Here is a 24,553-nt window from a genome sequence, read left to right as displayed (position 1 = left end):
GGACCTTTTAGAGTTTTGAGCTTGGAACCTTAGTCCACATTGACCAATAAAAACAATGTTAACTCACTGATGTGGCTGGTATAACTAAAATGCCACCACAATCAGGATCTGAATGATTCTCAAAATTCCAGAACTCATGTTCCCAAGTGGATGGCGCTTTCATTCATTGTCATATAATCTTGAGAACAGTATTAGATGAGTACAGTCAAACCCACAAACTGCTCAAAATAGGAAAACTTAAAAAATCAGCTCAAAAATGGAGAATGCACCCACCAAAAAATCTCGTATTCTATTCATTTGGTAAATCAAATTCAATTCTGCCCTTCGTATGTCTGTAATTAACCCCAGTCAACAAAATCTAAAAGAAATGCTGGAATAGATTCATACATAACAAAGTTTATCCATGTACAAAGGCCAACGCCAGATGTGTGAGGCAACCATCACCAAGTCTCGATATAAAAATAGCCGCAATAGACAAATAACTACAAATAAAATAGAATATCCAACATGGCAAACAAACAAACATGTTATAGAATGTTTTACGGCTTGTGAAGCATGAATGTACGTCCTCCACCATCAGAGACCCTATTGTTTGATAACAAGCACTTCTTAAAATCCTCACCATCCCTTCAAGTTAGTCATGCAAAAAGGAATAAAGAAAACTCACGGATCAGTTATGAGATTGTGCCAAGTGATCAGCAGATCCATCTTAAAAAGGTAATTAACATGACATCACCACAACCTGTGATTCAAAAAATCTATTCAAAACTAATAACAACTGGTTATTCTCTATTACCCTTCAATAATAAGGTAGTCTTTCCATAAGAGCCAGGTTCGCCTCACTGATATGAAAATGCTTGAGAGTGCATATCTCAGTGAGGATTGCCAAACCAAGTAAATAAAAGATAAAGCATCCTAAAAAGCAGACGACAAACCATAATCAGCATCCAATTTCACTGACTGCATTTTATTTTATTTCTTGCAATTTTAAAAAGGACCATCCTCACAAGATGTCTCATGGAATGGTTCGCTGATAGAGAGGTAGAGCTCCCAATGCCTCTCGTTCTGCCCTCTCCTTTTTCACCTGCAACAAATAGAAGTGACCATTAATAGCATACTTAAGCTGGAAAAAAAAATGAGCAGACTCGGTGGTTTAACAAGTCATTCATCAGATACTCCATTTATATCAGTCAAATGCAACACATGCTGATTGCAAGAATTAAGTACCATAATCCAAAGGAAATTTGGCATTGTCCAGCCTGTTACAATTAAATTCTGACAACAATTCAGATATAATGTCATGTTGATCAAAGGTTGGGTCTTGATGATGTCACAAAAAAAGGTAATAGTGATTCCAGTTGTTGAAGATGAAAAGACTAGTTTGAAGAAATAGACAGTGGACTAGAGATGCAGATGAATGAGGTAGAAACCATTTGGTTGGTAGTTGGAAGAGAGAGGCTTTTCTTCGCCGTGAATGCAGCATGTGCAAGCAAATGAAGGACTGCTTAATGGATGCATGTGATTCCATCAGTTGGTGATGTAATGAAATTTATTTAGAGAAATGAACGATATATACCTTGTTTTTTTTATTCGATTGCATTTCTTATTTCTTTCTCAAAAAGAATAAGAGCAAGAAGCGCACATTACCAAATGAAGAATGCATTAAACTCTTTTTTTTTTTTTTTTATCGGGCTCAATGAAAAGGTGTGGTAGGCATACCTCAACCTGTGCACTGGCTTTTAATAGTAGAGAAACCGAAGCACTTTGCTTACATGAAACAGAGACTAATGCAGGTTTTAGGTGAATATATATGGACATAAAAAAGCATAGAACATAGCTAGGCATACTTAATGCAGCATCTTATGCAATATAATCAGAAAAAGTGATACCAAATATAATAAAAACACAATCTATCTGTTATAATATTAATATAATCAAATATAAAGAACATTAAGCACACCAAGTTTTCAAATTGACTGGCCATATGTTCATCTAAAAGGTTCAGCAAATGAAATGGACATGCCAACGTCAGCAGATTTTCAAACAGCTCATCATTAGAATTAGGATTTAAGTAAACAAGTATATAACTACATAATGCAACTCCAATTAATAGGCAGAGAAGCAATAAAGGTCACCCACCTAGAAGGTTTGAAGAGGTCAATTGCAGAAGGATATCATACACATCACATAAACAATAATTCTGAGTTTCTGCCAGAAGCTGATTGGCCAAAAAAAAAAATACTCAAGGTAAAATTTGCTCATAGAAACACTTACCAAAGCCAACATATCCTTAAGATAGCTTCTAAATGGTGTCTGCAATGCCTGCAAAGAACAAAAAAAGTGGTTGATATTGGTGGTTAAGATACATGTGAAAGGCAAAACTTTACAACCAGACTGGCACAATATATACATGGATTTTCTTTCAATAAAAGTAATTGGTGCATAGAAAATTAAGATCTTCAGGAACAACGATCCCTTGCAAAAGTTATGTACTGCCAAACAAGAAATATCAGAAGCTATCAGCAGCACCACCTTGAAGTATAGTTGACACATATTTAGGGAACAAAAAATGAGTCATAAAAGGCATGCAGCTATGGTTGTTTAAATACATATAGACATTATTACATGAGTTGGATTATCCATAGCAAACAAAAGCATTTGATGCCACAATTGGATGTCCTATGCAAGTATTTTCTATATTTTTTTAAAAAACATGATAGGGGTAGAATAGTCTGTAAAAGCCAAAAAAAAAAAAGGTGGAGAACAAGAGCTGATTTACATATAATCTTTAAAATAACTTTTATGAATAAAGCCAGAATAGTTAGCCCATACAGAAAAATGCCATGCAGACATTTGTCTGGATCAAATGATTTCTCTACATGAACCTAAGTAAGACCACCTATACCTCATAATTAAACACAACATGTTTCCTATATATTAAGTCGCTTGAAAAAGTTCTGTTAAACAAATTGGCTTAGGCACTGTTTCGTTGCCAATAAAGTAAGAAAAGAAAGATAAATCAGCAGGAGAAAAGAAAAAGGAAAGAAAATTGAGTATTTTCTCACATCCGATGAAATTTAAAAATAAAAAAGGTTGTTGGAGAGTGGTTATTTTTATCTTAAGGAACTAACCTGCATTTCACTTTCTCTCAAAATCATTACCTTTTTAAAAAAAATTGTTAAACTTGTTAAAGCATCCCTGGCCCTATATTGTCTCTTCCCGCATTTTCCTTTTACTGCCAATCGATGTAGAAAAGAAATTCTTCATTAACAAATTTTCTTCTCTCTCACTTTCTTGGCAACCAAACAAAGCCTTAGAGTTGACAAAACAAATGAATTCTTTGAAGTTTGCTTTGTAGGATTCAGAATTCTTTCTATAATCCAAAGGAATGCTACAAGGTTATAACTTGGAACCCCAACCAAGCAGCAGAGTCCATAATCCATGGATATGTGGGCATATATAATAACTTAATCATTGCATGATTTTCATAAGTATAATATCTAACATGTACAATGAATGTACATCTTGGTCAATACATGAGCAGGGAGTGGAAAGGGTAGATTGTTTGTGATTAATAAAGACTTTCTCTTGAATGTCTGTATTGACTTGCAATAACTTGCATTAACAGCTTTCATGTACTACAAGCTGAGATTTCTTTCAAAGAATGGGACTATCTAACAATCCATATCTAGACTCACATTTCAGATGAATGAGGTTGACAATGGTGAGGGAGGTTTTCTCAAGTAGCAAAAGGTCGTGTTAGATTCCACACCCCCCGCCCCCCCACAAGAATAATAAAAAAAATCAAAATTAGAATGAATAGAGACTTAAGCATATTTGTTATTCAGGTGTTATAGTTGTATATGGGCCCAAAATTTGCAGTAGCAAAGATTACTTCCATTTTGAATGGTACTAAAAATACGAGTAATGTGGAGCACTTGCAAGGCAGACTAGAGTTACTGAATGCAACTGAGGACTAGGTGTGTGCATGTACATATATATGTCTGTGTGTAATGTAGGTTGTCTGCTACTTGGTGCTAAGCTTGCATGGCCAAGTATTCAGAATGATCCACCAATATACACCACGATGTCCTTTTGATGCAACCAAAGTAGAAGCTTACTTTCTGTCTTTTTGGTGCGAGCAATATACGAGCTATTTTTCTCGATCATATTCTGATATCACACCAAGGCTGTATCTGGAAGCAGAATAAGGGGGAATGAAAGTCTCTTAACATACCCATTCCACCTGTTTTCAATCAAACAATCACCCAAGCATATGAAACAAACCACTTTTCAGAAGGGCAAATGAGGGACTTCAAAAAATGGTGTGCCACAAATGCTTTATTTTTCTCCTCCTAACCCATTTACCCCACTTGACCAAGAATAACTTAAAAGGTGGAATAATTTAACCCTCCCTTTCCCTACAACTTACTCCATTTAACCCAATTATTCTGAATTTTTTGTTCCACTTCCAAATGCAAGCCAAGACAATCTTCAAACCACATTCCTATAATTAAAAGGATGTGGCTGTTTTTAGTGGCCCAACAAAAGCTTAGTAGGAACTATATCCACAATATGGTATCTTTGCCATTCCTTCACAATAGATTCCTACCTCAAGACCCATCTTGAAGCATTATCTTTGCAAGATAACAATAAAATCATTTAATAAATATAACGATGCATATTACTTTTATCAAATGTTTACTACAATGCAGTTTTGATTAATTATATTTTTTATATTAATTTCTGAATCTTTTATCCACTTAGAAATAAACTCAAAAAATACCATGTTTTATACACAAAAGAGAACGCCCACAGATTAAATGTCAACAACGGCGCATTAGAGTTATAACCTGATTCTTTTTAAATTTATTAAGTTTTACTATATTTCCTAACTTCTGGGAAATTCGGATTAAACGAAGAGTAAAAGGTTAGGATCTTTGTAATTCCAAATATAACTCATTTGGACAAATATACCTCTAATCATTTCAAAACTCATATTTTGTTGGGGAAAAAGGAAAGATCTTTTCAAAATTAACTGAACATAGAATCCAATGATTTGTCATGATTGTGGAAGCACAATTTATGGTACAAAACAGAAAACAGACCCTCCATACTTTAATAGAAAGACATATAGAACTCTTAAATATGTGGTTTACATGTTGAAAGAAGAGCTTCTCCCACCTCAAATCAAGCAAAAAATTTGGGTGAAAAAAATTGAAGAATGAGTCATGTGAAACCAACAAAACTATCATAAGTTCAAGCAGCTTCAGGCACTTTAAAGCACAAGCACCACACAACACCACAGGCGAGGTTAGTAAAAACTGGTAAATGATTCACACCATGTGTACCATCCTGAATTCTTGAGAACCTGATAATTTGATATCAACATTAACTTACTAAAAGGATCTCAGAAAGAAAATAATGATTACTTCTGGGCACATTTTTTGTTTCCTTTGTTACAATAAGACTCTTCTACTCTGCTCTCAAAAAACACTCACCCAAACATGTGGCACTACAATCCAGCCCTCCACGCAGTATGTTCTGGGGTACTAACCAGATTTTGTGAAGAGCACCACGTATAACTTAGTCAAAAGTAGAAATTTCCTCATTAATAGCCATATACTTAGAGGTGACTATAACACCACCGGACTCTTCTCTGGAGATAGCTGATTCTTATAGAAAACTGCATGTTCCATGCTGTCGATTTAATTGCATTTACTATTACATTCTGATCTGTTTGCAGGTTCCTCTCAAGCAACATCCTACATCATCAAAATATCAACTATCTGCCATCATATCTCATCAAACCAAAAAAGAATCCAATTCTACATAAGCCCTCAACGAATAAATCAATTTAACAAAGCATACATATACCCACAGAAGCAAGACTCAGGCTACTTTAGTTTCCTATACATCATTCAAAATCACCATAAACCTATCTTCCGGATATCATACATCATCTAATCTAAAGAGCTATCTACTTCTTAAAGAACCCTTAACAAATCAATCATTTTATCGACGCATACCTTTATTAACACAAATCAAGAACCACATGCAGCTCTGTAAATCTTCTTCAGCTTACTAATATAGAAAACGAGCAAAGGGGAAAAAAAAAAAAGAGAGCATGAAAAAACAAAACGATCAGACCTGTAAGTCCTCGGGCAAGTACTCGTGCTTCATGGAGAGATCCAGGGCGCGCTTAAGGCGCTGGTTCCTCGCGTCTACCACCTCACGTGGGAGCCGCACCAGCGCCTCCTTGATGTCCAGATCGTACATAGGATCGTAGAGATCATCGTAACGCAATCCTAAATCGAGAGACAAACTAAATTTAAAAAAAAAAAAGCATAAACAAAGTATAATCCACCAAAAAAGATCCAAAATTCCGGATCAGAAACCCTAAGAGAGACAGATGGAGATCGATGGGGACTACCGTATTTCTTGAGGCGCTTGGTGAGGGCCTTGTAGTGCTGGGCAGCGAACCAGTTGCGGCGGGGGTTGAGGAAAAAGGATTGCAACCACGACGACGACGACGACGCCGCCATTCCAACACGATCTCTCCCTCTCCCTCTTTCTCTCTCTATACCCCTTCGGCGAATACCGTGCCTTCAGCTCCGGCCTCCCTCGTTTCGCCTGGAACCTTCGATCCAACCAGCGCGAGAATAGAAGTCACGAGAACTTGCCGAGAGCTCCTTGGCCGCACCAAATGGAGGCCTGAGCTCAATCTTCGGCTAATGAGTCTCGATCGAGATTGAGTCCTGCTAGGCCGATAGATCTAAGGTGGCAATGGATTGGATCGGGTCAAATTTATATTATAGATATTGAAATAATTCAATCGGCTCTTCAATTTCGACTATCAATCGACTAGCCGACCAACAGTCGGTTATCCTCAATCATCCTTAACAAACTTCAACTATGACGACTCGATTGATTTCAAACCGATGACCATCGGTATATCAAAATCGTCGATCGATGGTCATTCAGACTTTCACAACTGCCAACATATGATCAACATATTCTGATTACCGATATAGAGTCAGTTTATCAAAAACCGCTAGCACATAAAGCACATAATGGTCAGAACATGATCAATGGAGAATATAACCATCCACCTCACGATCACATAATGTCGAGATAAGCAGGACTCACGTATTTAACCATTATAAATGGTTACCAACTACTCGTCTATAAAAGGAGGTAAATAAATAGCATTTAGTAAGAACTTTTTGGAGTTGAAACTCTACCTCTCTAAATATTCATCTGCTGTTCACCACTCTCCACTGACTTAAGCATCGGAGGATCTCCGTCGGACATAATTTCGATCAGTATAAACTTCATTTTGTAGGTGCTTTACTCCGGTGACGGATGCATCAGGGGATTGACCGCAGAAGATTAGTGCGCTAGGTAGGGAGAGAATACGAGCAATCATGGCAAAGACTAGAGCTCAAAATAATTCTACAGGATCCGCGAGGTGATCTTCCCATGGAAAAGATCTTCCTCCTCCACCTCCATTGACAGAGCTCAGCTCTGTGTCCTGTAATCATTACAGACGTATAAATTGCTGCTCTAATGCAGCAAATGAAAGTATTGACGGAGGTGGTGCACAGCCTCCAACAACAACAGACACAGCAACAGCAGCAACCACTGACTGGAGAGCCAGTGGCTCATTCAGTGCCATCTAGGCACAGCCACCGTCCTCCACGACACTCACCCTCTTTATCTTCAGAACGACCACCGTCTCGATGCTCTCATCGAGTTGAGCAACAGCTTTCTCGACATTCTGATCATGCCATTCATCATTCACTGTGATCTTCCTCTCCTTCCCGCGTACATAGTATCAAGAAGAGAAAAAAGCCATGTGTACCTTCTACTTTTCAATCTTCAAGTTCTTCAGGAGATTCTACCCTTAGATTTTTTTAGCAACGACGGCTCGACGACTACGAATGCAAGTTCAAAGAGATCGATCACCAACTTGTCCGACTTCAAGTGGAAGGTCGGAAGTTTTTCAACGACTACGACTTTCCCACTGTATAACCTCTCTCTCAGTGTATCTTGGATAAGCCGATCCCATCTCGATTCAAGATGCTATAAATGGAGCCATATGACGACTCCACCGACCCAATTGATCATTTAGAGAGTTACAAAGCTCTCATAATGATCCAAAAGATGACCGACGTCCTCCTATGTATTGGCTTTTCGACAACTATTCAGAAAGTTGCTCGGGTCTGATATTCTGGACTTCAGTCGGAGAGCATAAACTCTTTCGAGCAGCTCGAGCATTCCTTCATGACCCACTTTCAGTACTAGCTGAAAGGTGCCATGAATATTGGATAATCTCTTCTCTATCAAGCAAAATGAGATAGAAATATTGAGAGATTTCGTGGCTCGCTTCAATACAGCCACGCTTGAGGTTAGAGATCTCAATGAAGATATGGCTATCTCGATCATGAATAGAGGTCTAATGGGATCTAGATTCATCTACTCTCTGGATAAGACTCTCTCTCGGACCTATGCTGAACTCTTGGAGTGTGCATACAAGTATATTCGCACGGATGAAGGCGCTTCTGATCAGCATCAAACAGAAGAAAAAGGTCAAAAAAAAAAACAAAAGAAAGGTGGAGCTCTGATCGAGCCAAGTCGGTCAACAATCAGTAAAGGAGCTCACCCCATCGATGAAGTCCAAAGTCGAATAATTATGACAGCAAGTATGACTTCCATACTCCTCTTTCTGCTCCTCATGCGTAGATCTTAATGGAGATCGAAGGAGAGGAGTATCTTCGACATTCTCCATCGATGAAAGCATCATCGAGGAGTCACGACAAGAAGAAGTATTATCAGTTTCATCATGATCACAGTTACGATATCGAACAATGCATTCAACTCAGGGATAAAATAGAAGCCCTGATCCAACATGGCTACCTCGAAAAATTTTGACGAGACCGTCTGACTCAACCTCCCACCGACCAATAGCCTCAGCCACAAGTTGAGAAAACGATCAATAATCAGCCAATGGCGGGAGTGATCAACATGATCTCTGGACGATCGAAAGATTAGGGGCAACTTTCGAAGAAGAGTCGACAAAGAAACGACGATTTGATAATGTAATCTTTTTTTTAGAAGATGATGTTTGAAGAATACAAACTTTTCATGATGATGCTGTCATCATCTCGACGATAATAGCAAACTATAATGTAAAAAAAAATTTAGTCAATAATGAAAATTCCATCGATGTTCTCTTTTACTCGACTTTCTCTCGAATGCGACTACTGACTGACCGACTCCGAAGAGTCTCAATGTCATTAGTCAGTTTTACTAGAGATGCAGTAATCGTGAAAGAAAAAATTACTCTCCTACTAATCACGAAAACAGATCCATAATAAAATATCATCCTCTTGACATTCACAGTCGTCTGAGTTTCTTCGGCTTACAATGCCATACTTGGACGATCAGGACTCAATGCCTTAAGGGTGATAGTTTCGATATATCACTTATTGGTTTGATTCTTAACAAGAAATGAAGTCGAAGAAATGCATGGAGATCAACAACTTGCTCGATATTGTTTCATAGTCTCTACAAAGAATAACTAATCTGAAGACATTTTGTCTGTCGATAAATTGAATAAAAAAAATGAAGAAAGGGGTGAACCAGCTGAACAACTGGTTTCTATCCCATTAAAAAAATCTTGAAAAGATGATCCAAATTGGATCGTAATTGTCTGATCCAGAACGACAATAGCTAGTGAATCTACTAAGAGCAAATATCGATATTTTTACTTGATCGGCGACCGACATGCCACAAATTCTTTCGAAAGTAATAACTCATCGGCTGAACATTAATCCTAAAGTCAAGCCGGTGAGATAGAAGAAAAGATCTTTTACTCCTGAAAGATAAAAGGTCTCGATGAAGAAATTGACAAGCTCTTTGCGGCTGGCTTCATTAGAGAAGCTAATTATCCCGATTGGCTCGTCAATGTAGTGATGGTGAGAAAAGTCAATAGAAAATGAAGAATCTACATCGACTATACAAATTTAAATAAAACTTATCTGAAGGATAATTTTTTTTTATTAAAGATCGATCAGCTAGTTGATGCGACTTCGAAATATCGACTTCTGAGCTTTATGAATTCCTTCGCGGGCTACAATTAGATTCAGATGACATCTGAAGATGAGAAGCATACTGTCTTCATAATCGATAAAGATATCTATTGTTACAAAGTAATACCATTCGGTTTAAAGAATACCGAAGCTACTTATCAATGGTTAGTCAACAAAATATTCAAGGTACAAATCGGATAAAACATGAAAGTCTATGTTGATGATATATTAGTAAAAAGTTCTCAAACCTCTGATCATGTTTGGGACTTGGAAGAAGCTTTCGACATACTTTGATGAATTAGATGAAATTAAATCTGACTAAGTATACATTTGGGATAACTTTCAAAAAAAATTTCGAATTTCTCATCTCACAATGAAGAATTGAAGCTAATTTTGAGAAAATAAAGGCTATCATCAATATGAAGCATCCAAGCTCCAACAAAAAGATACAACAACTTAATGAAAGGATCGTCGTACTCAGCCAATTCATCTTAAGGTCAACAGAAAAATGTCTACCTTTCTTCAAGACCTTACGACAAGCAAAAGATATTTCATGGTCAGATGAGTACTGACAATCCTTCGAAGATCTGAAAAGTTATTTGACATCTCCACCATTACTCACAAAATCAAAGGTGGAAGAAATATTATATCTCTATCTGGCGACTTCGATGGAGACAGTTAGTTTAGTACTCGTCTAGGAAGATGAAAATCGAATTCAACGATCGATTTATTCACCAGTAAAGTACTTCATAATGCTGAAATAAGATATTCAAGAGCAGAAAAGATGATCTATGCTTTGATCATATCATCACAGTGACTTCATCCATACTTTCAGGCGCATCTAATAGTTGTCCTGACAGATCAACCGTTGAAGATAATTCTATACCGACCTAATACTTCAGATCGAAAGATAAAATGAGCAATAAAACTCAATGAGTTTGATATTCAATATCGCCCACGACCGTTAATGAAGGCATAAGTTTTGATCGATTTTATCATCGAGTGCATCATATTCGATGATAATCCTAAGAATAAACTTGATGACAAATCAAAGCAAGTTGAAATTTTTGAGATCGACTTAGCATCGATGTGGGTGCTACATACTAATGGAGCATCCAACGTAAAAGAAAGTGGAGCCAGTCTCATCCTCACCAACTCCAAAGGGATCATAATCGAATATGCCTTTTGATTTAATTTTAAAATCTCAAATAATCAAGCCGAATATAAAGTCCTTTTAGCCGGCTTGAAGATTGCCAAAGAACTTGACAATAACAACTTAAAGGTCTTTACCGACTTATACTTGATTACTGGACAAGTTAAGGGCGAGTTTGAAGTCGGAGATCCCGTTATGATGAAGTATCTTTAAAAAATGAAAGATCTTGCATCGACTTTAAAATACTTTGAGATCTCTCACATTCCAAGAGTAGAAAATACTCAAGCTGATGTACTTTCTTGACTCACAACTACTTCTTTCAACTTACTTGATCGGACATTCATCGAATATCTTGAACAACCGAATATTGACAAAGTCGAAGAAGTACTACAAATCAATGACGAACCGAGCTGGATGGATCCAATCATCCAGTACTTGACTGATGGAACTTTACCTGTAGATCTTTCAGAAGCCAAGCAACTATGATGGATGGCCTCACAATATATTTTGATGAATGGATAATTTTATAAAAGGTCATTCTCTCTTTTCTTACTAAAATGCTTGAGACCAACGGATGCCGATTATGCACTCTAAGAAGTTCATAAAGAAATTTGTAGAAAACACTTGGGAGGCAAATTATTGACTTATAAAGTCTTGCGGCAAAGATATTATTGGCCCATCATGAAGAAAAATACAGCTGAATTTATCTGAAGATGTGAACCATGTCAGAAATATGCTAACATACAATATCAACCGACCAGCCAGCTGACATCAATTATTGCACCATGGCCCTTCGTACAATGAGAAATCGACATATTTGGTCCTTTTCCTCTGACATTTGGTCAGAAAAAATTTATAGTGGTTGCCATTGATTGCTTCATCAGATAGATGGAAGCTGAACTTTTGGTACAAATTACTAAAAGTAAGATGGAAGATTTCATTCAGAAATTAATCATATGTAGATTCAATCTACCATACACCATCATCACTAATAACGGTTGATAATTTGATAATCAAAATTTTAAAGAGTTTTGTACAAAATTATAGACAAACTCACTTCGATCGGTCATCCACAATTCAATAGTGAGGTGGAGGTAACAAATCAAATAATTCTACATGGTCTCATGATCAGATTGAATGAAGCTAAAGGCCTTTGGGTGGAAGAATTATATTCGATCTTATGAGCATATTAGATAACTCCTCGTATACCGATAGAAGAATCACCATTCAATCTAGCTTATAAAACTGAGGTGATGATTCTACTTGAGATTGGATTACCATCACTACGAGTCGAGCAATTCTGAATGTCGGAGAGCCGATCTAGACTTACTTTCAAAAATTTGACAACAAACTCAAGTTCGAATGGTAGCATATCGACAAAGAGTAGCCCGATATTATAAGACAAAAGTCAACCCGAAGGTCCTTCATTCAGGAGACTTGATCCTAAGAAAAGTAGAAGTTTCAAAACCTCCAGCTAAGAAAAATTATGTCCAAATTGAGAAGGACCTTACAAGGTAATCGAGACACTTCGTTCGGATGCATATTGGCTAGAAACTCTCGATGGAATGACTATTCCTCGACTTGGAATGTCGATAATTTGAAGATGTACTATCAATAAAATTATTCACATATACGATATTCAGAATGAAACATTAGGATTTAGAATCTTGAAATCTTCAATCATCTATAAGTTATCTATAAAATGGTATCAGATCGATAAATAATCAATCAATTTTTACTGACTGTATCTCAATTTTTCACTATAAAAATTGACTAAAATCAAATAACAGCATCAACAAATAATTGATCAGTTCATACCGACTATATCTCGATTTCTTACTGTAAAAACCTATTCAAGTCAAATGACTACTCATGCCGACCTAGTCTTAAGTAAGTGAAATATTATGCCGACTCGATTCCGATCGAATAAAAAATATACCGATTTGATCATGGTTAGTCGAAGGATATTCAGCTTGTCACCATTTATCAATATTTAAAAAAAAAATCTATAAACTAAGTCGGCTGATGTCTGACTAGCGAACAAACTCTACTATAATTATTGATCGATATTCAATTCATCGATAGATTATCGATAATCTGATAGTTATTCAACGATATTGATAGTATAAGTTTAAAAAGGGATTCCATACTTAGAAAATTTTTTTTTATTCATTGAAGAAGAGATTATAAAATTAGACTCAAAGTCTGATTACAAAATTGGACTATTGTCCAATTACAAAAAAGAAAGAAAGATATTACATCGGTCACCAATCAGCTTCTTTACCTTGCTTCGATACAACTTCGGTGGTTGGAGGAGGTTCTGGTATAGTCGGTGCATCTTTTTTATTCGATGCGGTGGTCTCCTCAGTAGCCTCTTCTCCCAAACTAGGAGGGATGATGCTGCTTAAATTCAAGTTTGGATATAATTTTCTAACTATATCTCTGCTATCTTCATATCTGACACAGTAGGAGGTGAATCCATCCTCAAAAATTTTATCTTTGTATTCCTGTGATTCTCTAAAATTCTTGATGGTCAGATTCAGAGCACCTATCATCGATCCAGCTTCTTTCTTGGTGGAGATCGACTCTGCATCGGCCGATGCCAACCTTTTTATGGTGGCCCGATGCCTCTCGCGCTCTGCCTCAAGCTCTTCTATGCATCCATCCCTTTCTCTTCGAAGCCGATTGATTAAATGCTTCTTGCTCTTGATTTGGGATTTCAAGGATGCGATACTCTGTTGAGCCGATCTTAATTTGGCTCTGACGGACTGTAGCTCGACCATCGCATGGGAGATCTCTTCCTGGAGCTTCTTCTTCCGTTCAGTTGTCGCCTGAAGCTGCTGGACGACAACAGCTTTCTCGACGTTGGCGATCGCAACCCTGTTCGACCAAGCCTGACAAAGCTCCATGATTTTTTGATACCCACTCTCTAGAGCATGCATGTCATGCGCCAGCTGAAAAGAAAGGACAAGTCAAGTCAGGTCAAAAAGAGAGAGAGAGAGAGAAATATCATCAACTTACCCCAAGCATCATCAAATAAGAAGAAGAAAATATTTTAGACACTGTCTGATCTTTCCTACTCTCCCGATCAGTTGGGAGAAGAGCTGCCTCGATAAGCCGTTTGGCTAATGTCAGATTGGCCAAAGCTGACTCATCGATCAAAATTTAGACATTGAAGAGCGTGAGCAGACCCATCAATGATCCATTGTCGGCAGAAGTAGCCGGCGCCTTTCCTCGCTCCTCAATCGGTGGTCGTTTGCTCGAAATCGCCATAAAGTCGGTGCTTGACTGCACCCAAGACCGCATCACTTGAGGTATTGCTTGCGCAGCAATAGATAGTTTAGATTTGACCACGACTGCAGATTTGGCCCGAACCCCCACTGATGGAGCTACTGATGGTTTTGGTGCGGCATCTTCGTCTCTTGTCGTCTCAACTCTAGCCGATAGTACTTCAATTGGAGGAAGCATTGTTGGAGCCGACAACATTATAATCGGCTCGACGTCGGGAGCTATCATCGATGGAACATCGGACTCCCTCATCGGTGCCGACCTAGAGTCAACCCGACTTTTCTTTGTCATTCGGGATGGTCCAGCATCGGTCACTACTCTCTTCTTAGCAGCATAAAGATGGATGTCGGTAGTTGAGATGCATGCCATTGATCACATAGCTACAATCAAAGATAGTATAAAATTCAGAAGCAAATGAAAAACAAAGCAATCGACTGATTATGCTATACCTAAAGAAGTTACCGAACTAAGTCCGGCATCATAGAGAGCATGCTCTGTCATCATCTCTTGCTGTGCTGGGACTTTCATATCTTTAAGTCAGAAAAAATCCTCCCGATCAATGATGTCGACCCGACTATGTTCATTGGGGCTGGTTCTCGGATCACCCCAGGATGAAGGAAAGCCCCAAGCAGATGAAGAAAAAATAAAAAAAATGATTCTTCCACCTATGAATGGATGATAGAAGATCGAAAATAAAAGAAAGACCCTTCCTCGGCTTGAAAAACTATCAATCCAATCTTTGGCTTTAGGGTGACGATGAAGGATGAAGAAAGCTCAGAAAAGAGAAGGATGAGGGTTGGTCGGAATAAGACAATACAATAGAGCAAAGCTGATAATTAGCTGAATGAAATTTAGAGCTAATTGAGCAGGGCAAAGATGGTAATGGTCAAGAAGATTCCAGACGAACTCCGAAATTGAAAATCGAAGATCGATCCAAAGGTCTTCTACATAAAATACAACCTAAACTGGAGGAGGAGAGTTCATCCGACCATCCGAATCAGGAGCAAAAAGCTAAAATTGCTTCAGGATATGATACTGTTTTTGGAGCCGATCAACATTGGATCCAGATAAGGAGAAAACTTCTATCTCTAGATCCGAAGGAGAATCATCGATCGAATTCTCTGACCATCTCGAGAAGATGAAGCCTTCAATTTCTTACCCCTACTTGCCATTGAAAATGACAGAATCTAGAAGAAAAGAGAAAAACCTAAGAGGAAGGAATGAAAACTTGACTTGGAGCTAGGGAATGATGTGAAGAACAGAGAAACTTTGAAAGTTCTCAGCACCTAAGACGGGACTCTCTGCTACAAAAGAAAAATGATGAATGTAAAAGCAGAAAGTTCAAATGAAAGTGACAATATATGTATATAGGACCCTTCAACGATCTGGATGAAGTCATTCAAATTAGGACTTTTTCAAATTTCGATATGTGGCAACATTAAAATTGATTATTGATCAGATGGTTCGAAATATCTACCTTCAGATCATGCCACCTCATCATTATCCGTGTGAACAACACAGGGCCAATGATATTTGAATACGTGGTCAAAATTGACTAGTCAGAATTAAATCGTTCGGAATGACAAAATGATTGGAGATTCTTTATTTTTCAAAAAAAATCATTAATGTCTATAGTCGATTCGAGACTCGAGACAACACATGGCAACTCCCTTTATCAAATGTGTCAAACCACATGCCAATTCACATATCAGACTACCTTGGACTTGAGAGTGGGGGGCAACTGTTGGGGCAATTTAGCCAACTCTCTGTTTCTGACTATCAATTAGCTAGCCGACCAACAGTCGGCTATCCTCAACCATCTTTAACAAACTTCAACTATGATGACTCGATTAATTTCAGACTGATAATCATCGATATATCAGAGTCGTCGATCGATGGTCATTCGGACTTTCACAACTGTCAGAAATCACATATTCTAATTATCGACATAGAGCCGGCTTACCAGAAATCACTAGTGCAGAAAGCGCATAATGACCAAAACATGATCAGTGATGGATATAACCACTCACCCCATGATCACATAATATTGAGATAAGCGGGATCTACGTATTTAACCGTTATAAATGGTTACCAACTATTTACCTATAAAAGGAGGTAAATGAACAGTATTTGGTAAGGACTTTTTAGAACTAAAACTCTATCTCTCTAAATACTCATCTGCTGCTCACCACTCTCCACTGACTTAAGTATCAGAGGATCCCCACCGGACACAATTTCAGTCAGTGTGGACTTCATTTTACAGGTGCTTTACTCTGACGATGGGCACATCAGAGGATTGACTGCAACAATAGATAAAAGATTTTGATCTATATATGACAAGATGCTATATTGTGGATCAGGAACCTTAGAATCATATTTATCTCCAGGTCAACATTTCTTAGCTGATATCCTTTTGACTTGTAATTTGATATATTTTATAAAGAGATGTCCATGATGGACCTAGCCTTATATGTTTAATTTATCATTTTGTAATTCTTGACTATTTGAATGGGTAAGGGGTAGGGTACACTTGATGTAACTCTTATAGAGTTATATCCTTTTTGAATTGGTTGATGATTTGAGTTGCTAGAAATGATCCATCACCTACTGCTACATATCAAAAATCATGTGATTCAGAGATACCTATTATGTGCATCTAGTAATCATCAATTATTTCAAATCATTTAAAGTGTTTAATGTTTGACCATTTGATTTGTATATGCTAAAAGTCTCTAAATCATACGATAAATCATATGATTTCTTGTAGATAAATAATTTCAAAATGATAGATCATTTTTAGTTTTGTCACATCCTGAACTCAACATCCGGATTGGATACGTGATGGCCGCACACTCCTTAGGGTAAGCCTCAAAGAATATGCAAGGTAAAAAATAATTCATTACAATATCTCAATATCTATAAATAATAATGATCTATTTTCATAATAATAAGCAAAATTTATATAATTATAGATTCAATTCCTTCTATCATCCGATTGGATATCAATAATGCTCTATCTATTCATCCGCTCACTCGCAAATCCAAACCATAACCAATCATAAGTGTCCTATAACTCTGAAAAAAAAATGGAGGGATGTGAGCTTTATAGCCCAGTAAAAATCCCACATATCACACCATTATAATAATATAATTTAAAAATAATAATAAATATAAAATTTTATATTAAATATTTAAAATAATACAAACATCCGTATAAACATATGTCAATTATCTATCTTATCAAAAGAGATGTGTTATCATATATCACCAGTGAAAGCCTTTTATTTAGTATGAATTTCATGTCTTATCATCTGTTTCTCTTATCACATATTCATTTTTCTTATTTCTTTCTTTCTGACTTTGGACTAATCAAGATCATGCCTCAATTCTTTATCTCATCAAATTTTTCACTCATAAGCCCATCAAGACTGTCCTAAGCATGAGCTCCTAGCTGACTGTCCCACATATGAAAGTCTATGGGGATTGTCCCAAACATAAGCTCCTGACAGACTATCCCAGGTATAAGCTTCTGATCGGCTGATCCATGTATAAGTCTGTAGAGACTGTCCCAGGCATAAGCTTCTAGCAGACTGTCCCAAGCATAAGCTCCTGACGAGCTATTCCACATGATGAGGCTAGTCCAAATCATTTTTTTCATAAAATTATATTATATTGATTTTATTAATTAATTTTAATTTATAGTATGATCAAGATAAATATATCATACCCATATAATCATGCCATCAATCACTGATATATATATATTGATATAATATACTCGTGTTTAAAAATCATATAAGCAAATAATGATGTCTCAAACATAGCAAATTCATCAATCATAAATTCAACAATGCAAAATCAACGATACAAGATCAATGATAAAATAACATATATAATGATGATTATATACAGAGATTCTTACCTCTATCAGTGATCGATTTAAATATAGAAATCGATGAGCTCCTCAATCTATGAACTCAAAATCAAGATATTTTGATCAATATCTTCTTGTACAATAATTGTATCTCTACATGATCAGCGTTAAACATAAAAATCATATATAGAAAAATTATGGATAAACGATCCTAATAATTACATAAATCCAAAACTTCTTTGAGGATCAACCAAGATCAGGATTACTTAAATACCTAAACCCTCCACTGGTCTGTAAGACTCCTAGAGAGAGAAATTCAAGAAGAAAGATAAAAAAATTAGAGAGAAAAACTAGAGAGAGAAGCTGGTAGAGGGAGAAAATAGAGAGAGAAACTCACTAGGTTTATAATTTGGATCGAACCTTTCTTGATGTCCTTTTGTCTGAAAATTTATTCTCCTATATATTCAAATTAATATTTAGAAATAAATCAAATTAATCATCTAGAATTCTCTATTGGGATTCAGCAGGGTCCACACCCGATCTCAAAATCTTTCTTCTAGAATTTTTCATAATCCATCTAAGAGAAAAATAATTAAAAATTATTTGACCAACTAAATAAAATTAATTAATAAACCAAAGAAGAGAGAGAAGAACTCTCTTCTCCCCTTCTCTTCAAACAGGGGATCATGCCCGGTTCTCCCTCTCCCATGCATGCCCATAGACAACCGGGACCAACCACCCACAGTGGCTCCTAGTGACGGCGAACATCACGGCACCAGTGACGGCCCCCAATGGCAGTTGTTGTCGACGGTGAAAGATAAAATCCAAAACAAAACATAGGTTGCCCTATTTCAAAAGTAAATCTGGTGCCTGCCAGCTTTAATCCGAGGATTGATGACAAGAGGATGATCGGAAAAGAAAGAAAAGGAGGAAAGAAAAGGAGTTACCACGGTCCAAGGGAGCCATAGGAGATTTTCGACGATCTCTTCGGTGAAATCCCAAGAAAAGAACTCGATGAATAGACCCAAATTGGTGGCAAATTTTTCAAGGAATAGTTGATGATTTCTTAAGAAATTTGCGAGGAAATTCAAGGGAGGAGAAGAGCCTTTTTATAGATGGATTTTTAGGGATTTAATCTAAGATTTTGAAAGCCCCAAACACCATTTTTTTTCCAGCCAAAGTTGGAGAAGAGGAAGACTCCCGACTCCCTCTCCCAGCCTCACGTGCATGTGTGAGGGTTTTGAAATTTTTTTTTAAAAAAATCTGGGTTATTATATTCTCTCTCTTTAAAATAATTTCGTCCTTAAAATTAGGGTGCTGCAAGTCGAAATCTTAAGGGTACAAACTTTTCATCTTATCTTCGTGCTCTCAGATAACCTTCTTTATTGAGAAAATAAAATTCAAATCCTCTACCATAATATTTTGCTTAAATCAATATACTTTCGCTGTGCACTCTGATTTAAATTTATCAAATTTTTTGAGATTTACTAAATATTCTTCAATCAATTAAGATCATAATTTGTCGCTCTGATACCACTCTATCACGTCTCGAACTAATATCCAGATCGGACACGTGATGGCCGCACACTCCTTAGAGCAAGCTCTAATGAATATACAAGGCCAAAAATAATTTATTACAATATCTCAATATCTATAAATAATAATGATCTATTTTTATAACAATGAGCAAAATTTATACAATTACAGATTCATTTTCTTTTATCATCCGACTGGATATCAATAATGTTCTATCATTCATCTGCTCACTCACAAATCCAAATCATGCCATAGTCAATCATGAGTATCCTATAACTCTGAGAAGAAAAAGAGAAATAGAAGGGTGTAAGCTTTACAACCTAGTAAGAATCCCATATATCACACCATTATAATAAGATAATCTGAAAATAACAATAAACATAAAATCTCATATCAAATATCCAGAATAATACAAACATCAGTCCAAATATATGTTAATTATCTATCTTGTCAAAAGAGATATGTTATCATATATCTCCAATGAAAATCTTTTATTCAGTATGAATTTTATGTCTTGTCATTTGTTTCTTTTATCACATATCCAGTTTTCTTAATCCTTTCTTTCCGACTTTGGACTAATCAAGATTATGTCTCAATTCTCTATTTGATCAAATTTTCCACTCATAAGTCCATCAAAGCTGTTTCAGGCATGAGCTCCTGGTTGGCTGTCTCACGTATGAAAGTCTGTGGGACTATCCTAGGCATAAGCTCCTGACAGACTGTTCTAGGCATGAGTTCTTTGCCGGCTGATTCACGTATAAGCGCGTAGAGGCATAAGCTCCTAACCGGCCATCCTAGGCATAAGCTCCTGATAGGCTGTTCCACATGATGAGGCTAATCCAAATCATATCTTTTTTTATAAAATTATAATATGTTGACTTTATTAATTAATTTTAATTTATAGTGTGATGAAAATAAATATATCATACCCATATAATCATGCCATCGATCATTGATACATATATATTGACATAACATACTCATGCTTAAAAATCATATAAGCAAATAATAGTGTCTCAAACATAGTAAATTTATCAATCACAAATTCAATGATAAAAGGCCAATAATAAAATAGCATATATAATGATGATCATGTACAGAGATTCTTACCTCTAACAGTGATCGATCTAAATACAGAAATCAATGAGCTCCTTAATATACAAACTCGAAATCAAGATATTTTGTTCGATATCTTCTTGTACAATAATTGTATCTCTACATGATCAAGATTAAACATAAAAATCATATATAGAGAAATTACGGATAAACGACCCTAATAACATAAATTCAGGACCTCTGTGAGGATCAACCAAGATCAGGATTACTTAAATACCTGGACCCTCTACTAGTCTGTAAGACTCCTAGAGAGAGAAATTCATGAAGAAAGAAAAAAATTTTAGAGAGAGAAAGTAGAGAGAGAAGCTGGTAGAGAGAGAAAATAGAGAGAAAAACTCACTAGGTTTATAATCTGGATCGAACCGTTCTCGATGTCCTCTTGTCCGAGAAATTATTCTTCTATATATTCAAATTAATATTTAGAAATAAATCAAATAAATCAAATTAATCATCTAAAATTCTCTATTGGGCTTCACCAGGATCCACACCCGATCTCAAAATTTTTTTTCTAGAATTTTTCATAATCCATCTAAGAAAAAAATAATTAAAAATTATTTGACCAACAAAATAAAATTAATTAATAAATCAAAGAAGAGAGAGGAGAACTCTCTTCTTCCCTTCTTCTCTTCAAATAGGGGATCGTGCCCCATTCTCCCTCTCCCATGCATGGCCATAGACCATCGGGACCAACCGCCCACGGTGGCTCCCAGCGGCGGCAAACACCACAGCACCGACGACGGCCCCCAACGGCGGTTGTTGTCGGTGGCAAAAGGTGAAATCAAGAACAAAACATTGGCTACCCAGTTTCAAAAGTAAATCCGACGACTGTCGGCTCCAATCCGAGGATTGACGATGAGAGGATGACCAAAAAGAAAGAAAAGGAGGAAAAGAAAGGAGTTACCACAGTCTAGGGGAGCCATAAGAGATTTCCGACGATTTCTTCGATAAAATCCCAAGAAAAGAACTCGATGAACAGACCCAAATCGGTGGCAAATTTTCCAAGGAATCATTGACGGTTTCTTGAAGAATTTGTGAGGAAATTCAAGGGAGGAGAAGAGCCTTTTTATAGATGGATTTTTAGGGATTTAATCCAAATTTTTGAAAGCCCCAAACACCATTTTTTTCCTAGCCAAAGTCGGAGAAGAGGAAGACTCCCGATGGGAGTCTTCCTTCTCCCAGCTTCACGTGCACGTGTAAGGGTTTTGGATTTTTTTTTTTAAAATCTGGGTTATTACAAGTTTTTTGGATCATCAATGTGAAATCGCCATCATCCGATTTAGAAAAGAGTGTAATTCTGTAAGATTTATGCTAACACCGGATGTAACTTAAGCTTTATCTTATTTCTATTACCAAAAAAAAAAAAAAGTTAACCATTCAAAATTTTTAATCAAAAATCATCCCTCAACTTAATATAAACCATCTTAATTCATTATGTAATATGTGAACTTACATAGAGGACTGCTTTTGTTAGATAATGGATCAATGGAAAAATTTAGTGTTCGAATTGCCCTCTTTGGGCCATTGGATTATTGACTTTTGTCTACAAAAGATTTTCTGTATACATAAATTCTTATCATATAGCTGAAGCAGTTTCAATAACTTCATGTACTCTTGTTCATAGAGGCCTCCATTTTAGGCCTCCTTGGTATGAATTTCAAGTTTTGAGATTTGCTCACCTCTTGAAACTGTTGCGATCAAGGCGATGGTTCCATCTTCTAAGGCCTTCTTTGGTATTCTTTGGCATCAAGGCTACTTAAACACAAGGAGAATAATGGCCATAGCATCTCCAAGCTTGTCAAACCACCTCTTGAATTCTCCTGCAAGGCAATCAAAATTTTTGCAAGCAAAATTGATTAATAATATGACGGAACTTATCCTTAGCATCAAGTAATGAGCCACATGACACACCTTTGATTCAGGAAATAGAACCATCCACTTGTTCGAAGCTAACAAACAGCCTAATCTTTCCTAAGCACATGCAAGACGTAGTCTACTATTGCGCCGAGTGTAATTTGGGCTCTCAAAACCCAAGTTAATCAGACCAGCAGGTTGAAAAGAAAAAAATCTAAATTCCTACAATTTATGTCACTATGAAAGGCTTTGCGTTGCCACTAATAATATAGTTGATATCCCCAATGAGATCCACAGATATACCCACTAGAAGCACATTTGATGCAGCTTCCTATATTATGCTCCTTTGCACACCATTTAAAAATTATATTAAAGTTGGAGGGTGGACAACTAGACATAAACATAACTTGGAGTGCCTTTATCTGGAAGCAAATTGTGGCTGACTTGAATTTTATAAGCGAAAAAATCTGCATGAAACTTGATGGCTAGAAGTGGAAGGCCTTCTTCTTTGCTAGTCGAATTACTTTCCTATAATCAATTAATTCTTCTATCCAAAATATTGTATGCCAACCCTGCTACGTTCCTCGGTCCATTCTAACAAAAATGATGGACTTCAAAACTTTTCCATAGGGACACTTGGCTGAGAAAAGGCTTAAAATCCCTCATGAAATTGGTGTTGTCATTTAGTTCCTCTTTAGTACTAGCAGAGAATACTGGTCAGTTGTGAAATTGATTCTCATGTATCTCAGATATACTTCTAGGGTGTTTTTGTTTTCATCATGGTAAATTTATATTGGATGCATACATGACGCTGACAAGACTAGTGATATTGATTCTAAGAAAACATTATTACCGTACTTGATTTCTTTTTCCGTGAGAAAAGTGTTATGGTAGTCAATCTTACAAAGGTATTGTTTTGTCTACAATTGAACCTGAATATGTTAGCAAATGAAGTCTGTGTAGATATATTTTGGATGGAAAACTTCCTAAGAATTGAGCTTGAAACAAGAAAAATAGAATGTTTTTCATGATAATCAAAGCATCCTTCATCTTAGTAAGAATCTAGATTTTCACTCAAAGTGATAGCATATTCAAGTGCAATATTATTGAATTCAAGATATTCTGGAGATGAAGTTATTATGTCATGAGAAAATTCGTGCTGATAATGTCAGATATGATGGCAAAATCATTCCCTAGGGAAAAGCTTGAGATGTGTAGAAAGATAGTGGGTTTGGTGAAACCCTTTGCTTGAGTTTGGAAGGTGAGTTTTGTTGGGTGGGTCCTGATTCATGTGATGGGATAGATGCACACTTATAGGAAAAGGAAGAAGTAAGGATAACATGGCACCCTCACCCATGGGCTTTAACCCCTTTCTCTTGTGCACGACAAAACATAAAAAGAAGGAAGAGAAGAGGAGTCTCATTGAGAAGGCCAAGACGGAACTTGATAGGGATAAGAAAACCATTCCCTCAACTTACTCAACTCAAATCTCTTAATAAGATATAAGAAAAGTAGTGCATTTGCCAAAAATAAGGTCAAGGTCTCTTTTACTTTCGTTGATCCATAATAAACTAAGATATACAACTTGTATTTGTATTGGTGGCATTCATTCTTACACAATCTAGGTATAATTCCTCTTCT

At 36.6% G+C, this 24,553-nt stretch overlaps 1 protein-coding gene across 1 annotated transcript; it reads right to left on the bottom strand.

Moving 5' to 3' along the window:
- Positions 1-759: 759 nt before the first annotated feature.
- On the bottom strand, positions 760-6,703 carry LOC105046470 (cytochrome b-c1 complex subunit 7-2, mitochondrial). Its single transcript, XM_010925065.4, has 4 exons — positions 6,434-6,703; positions 6,151-6,308; positions 2,275-2,322; positions 760-1,084 (listed from the first exon to the last, which is right to left on the bottom strand). The coding sequence occupies exons 1-4, from the start codon at positions 6,543-6,545 to the stop codon at positions 1,016-1,018; spliced, it is 387 nt and encodes a 128-aa protein (XP_010923367.1). The 5' UTR covers positions 6,546-6,703; the 3' UTR covers positions 760-1,015.
- Between the last annotated feature and the right edge of the window lie 17,850 nt (positions 6,704-24,553).

Source organism: Elaeis guineensis, chromosome 6 (genome assembly GCF_000442705.2).
Source record: "Elaeis guineensis isolate ETL-2024a chromosome 6, EG11, whole genome shotgun sequence".
NCBI lineage: Eukaryota > Viridiplantae > Streptophyta > Magnoliopsida > Arecales > Arecaceae > Elaeis > Elaeis guineensis.
Note: the sequence above shows the minus strand (reverse complement) of the source record. Positions and strands in the feature narration are given on the sequence as shown.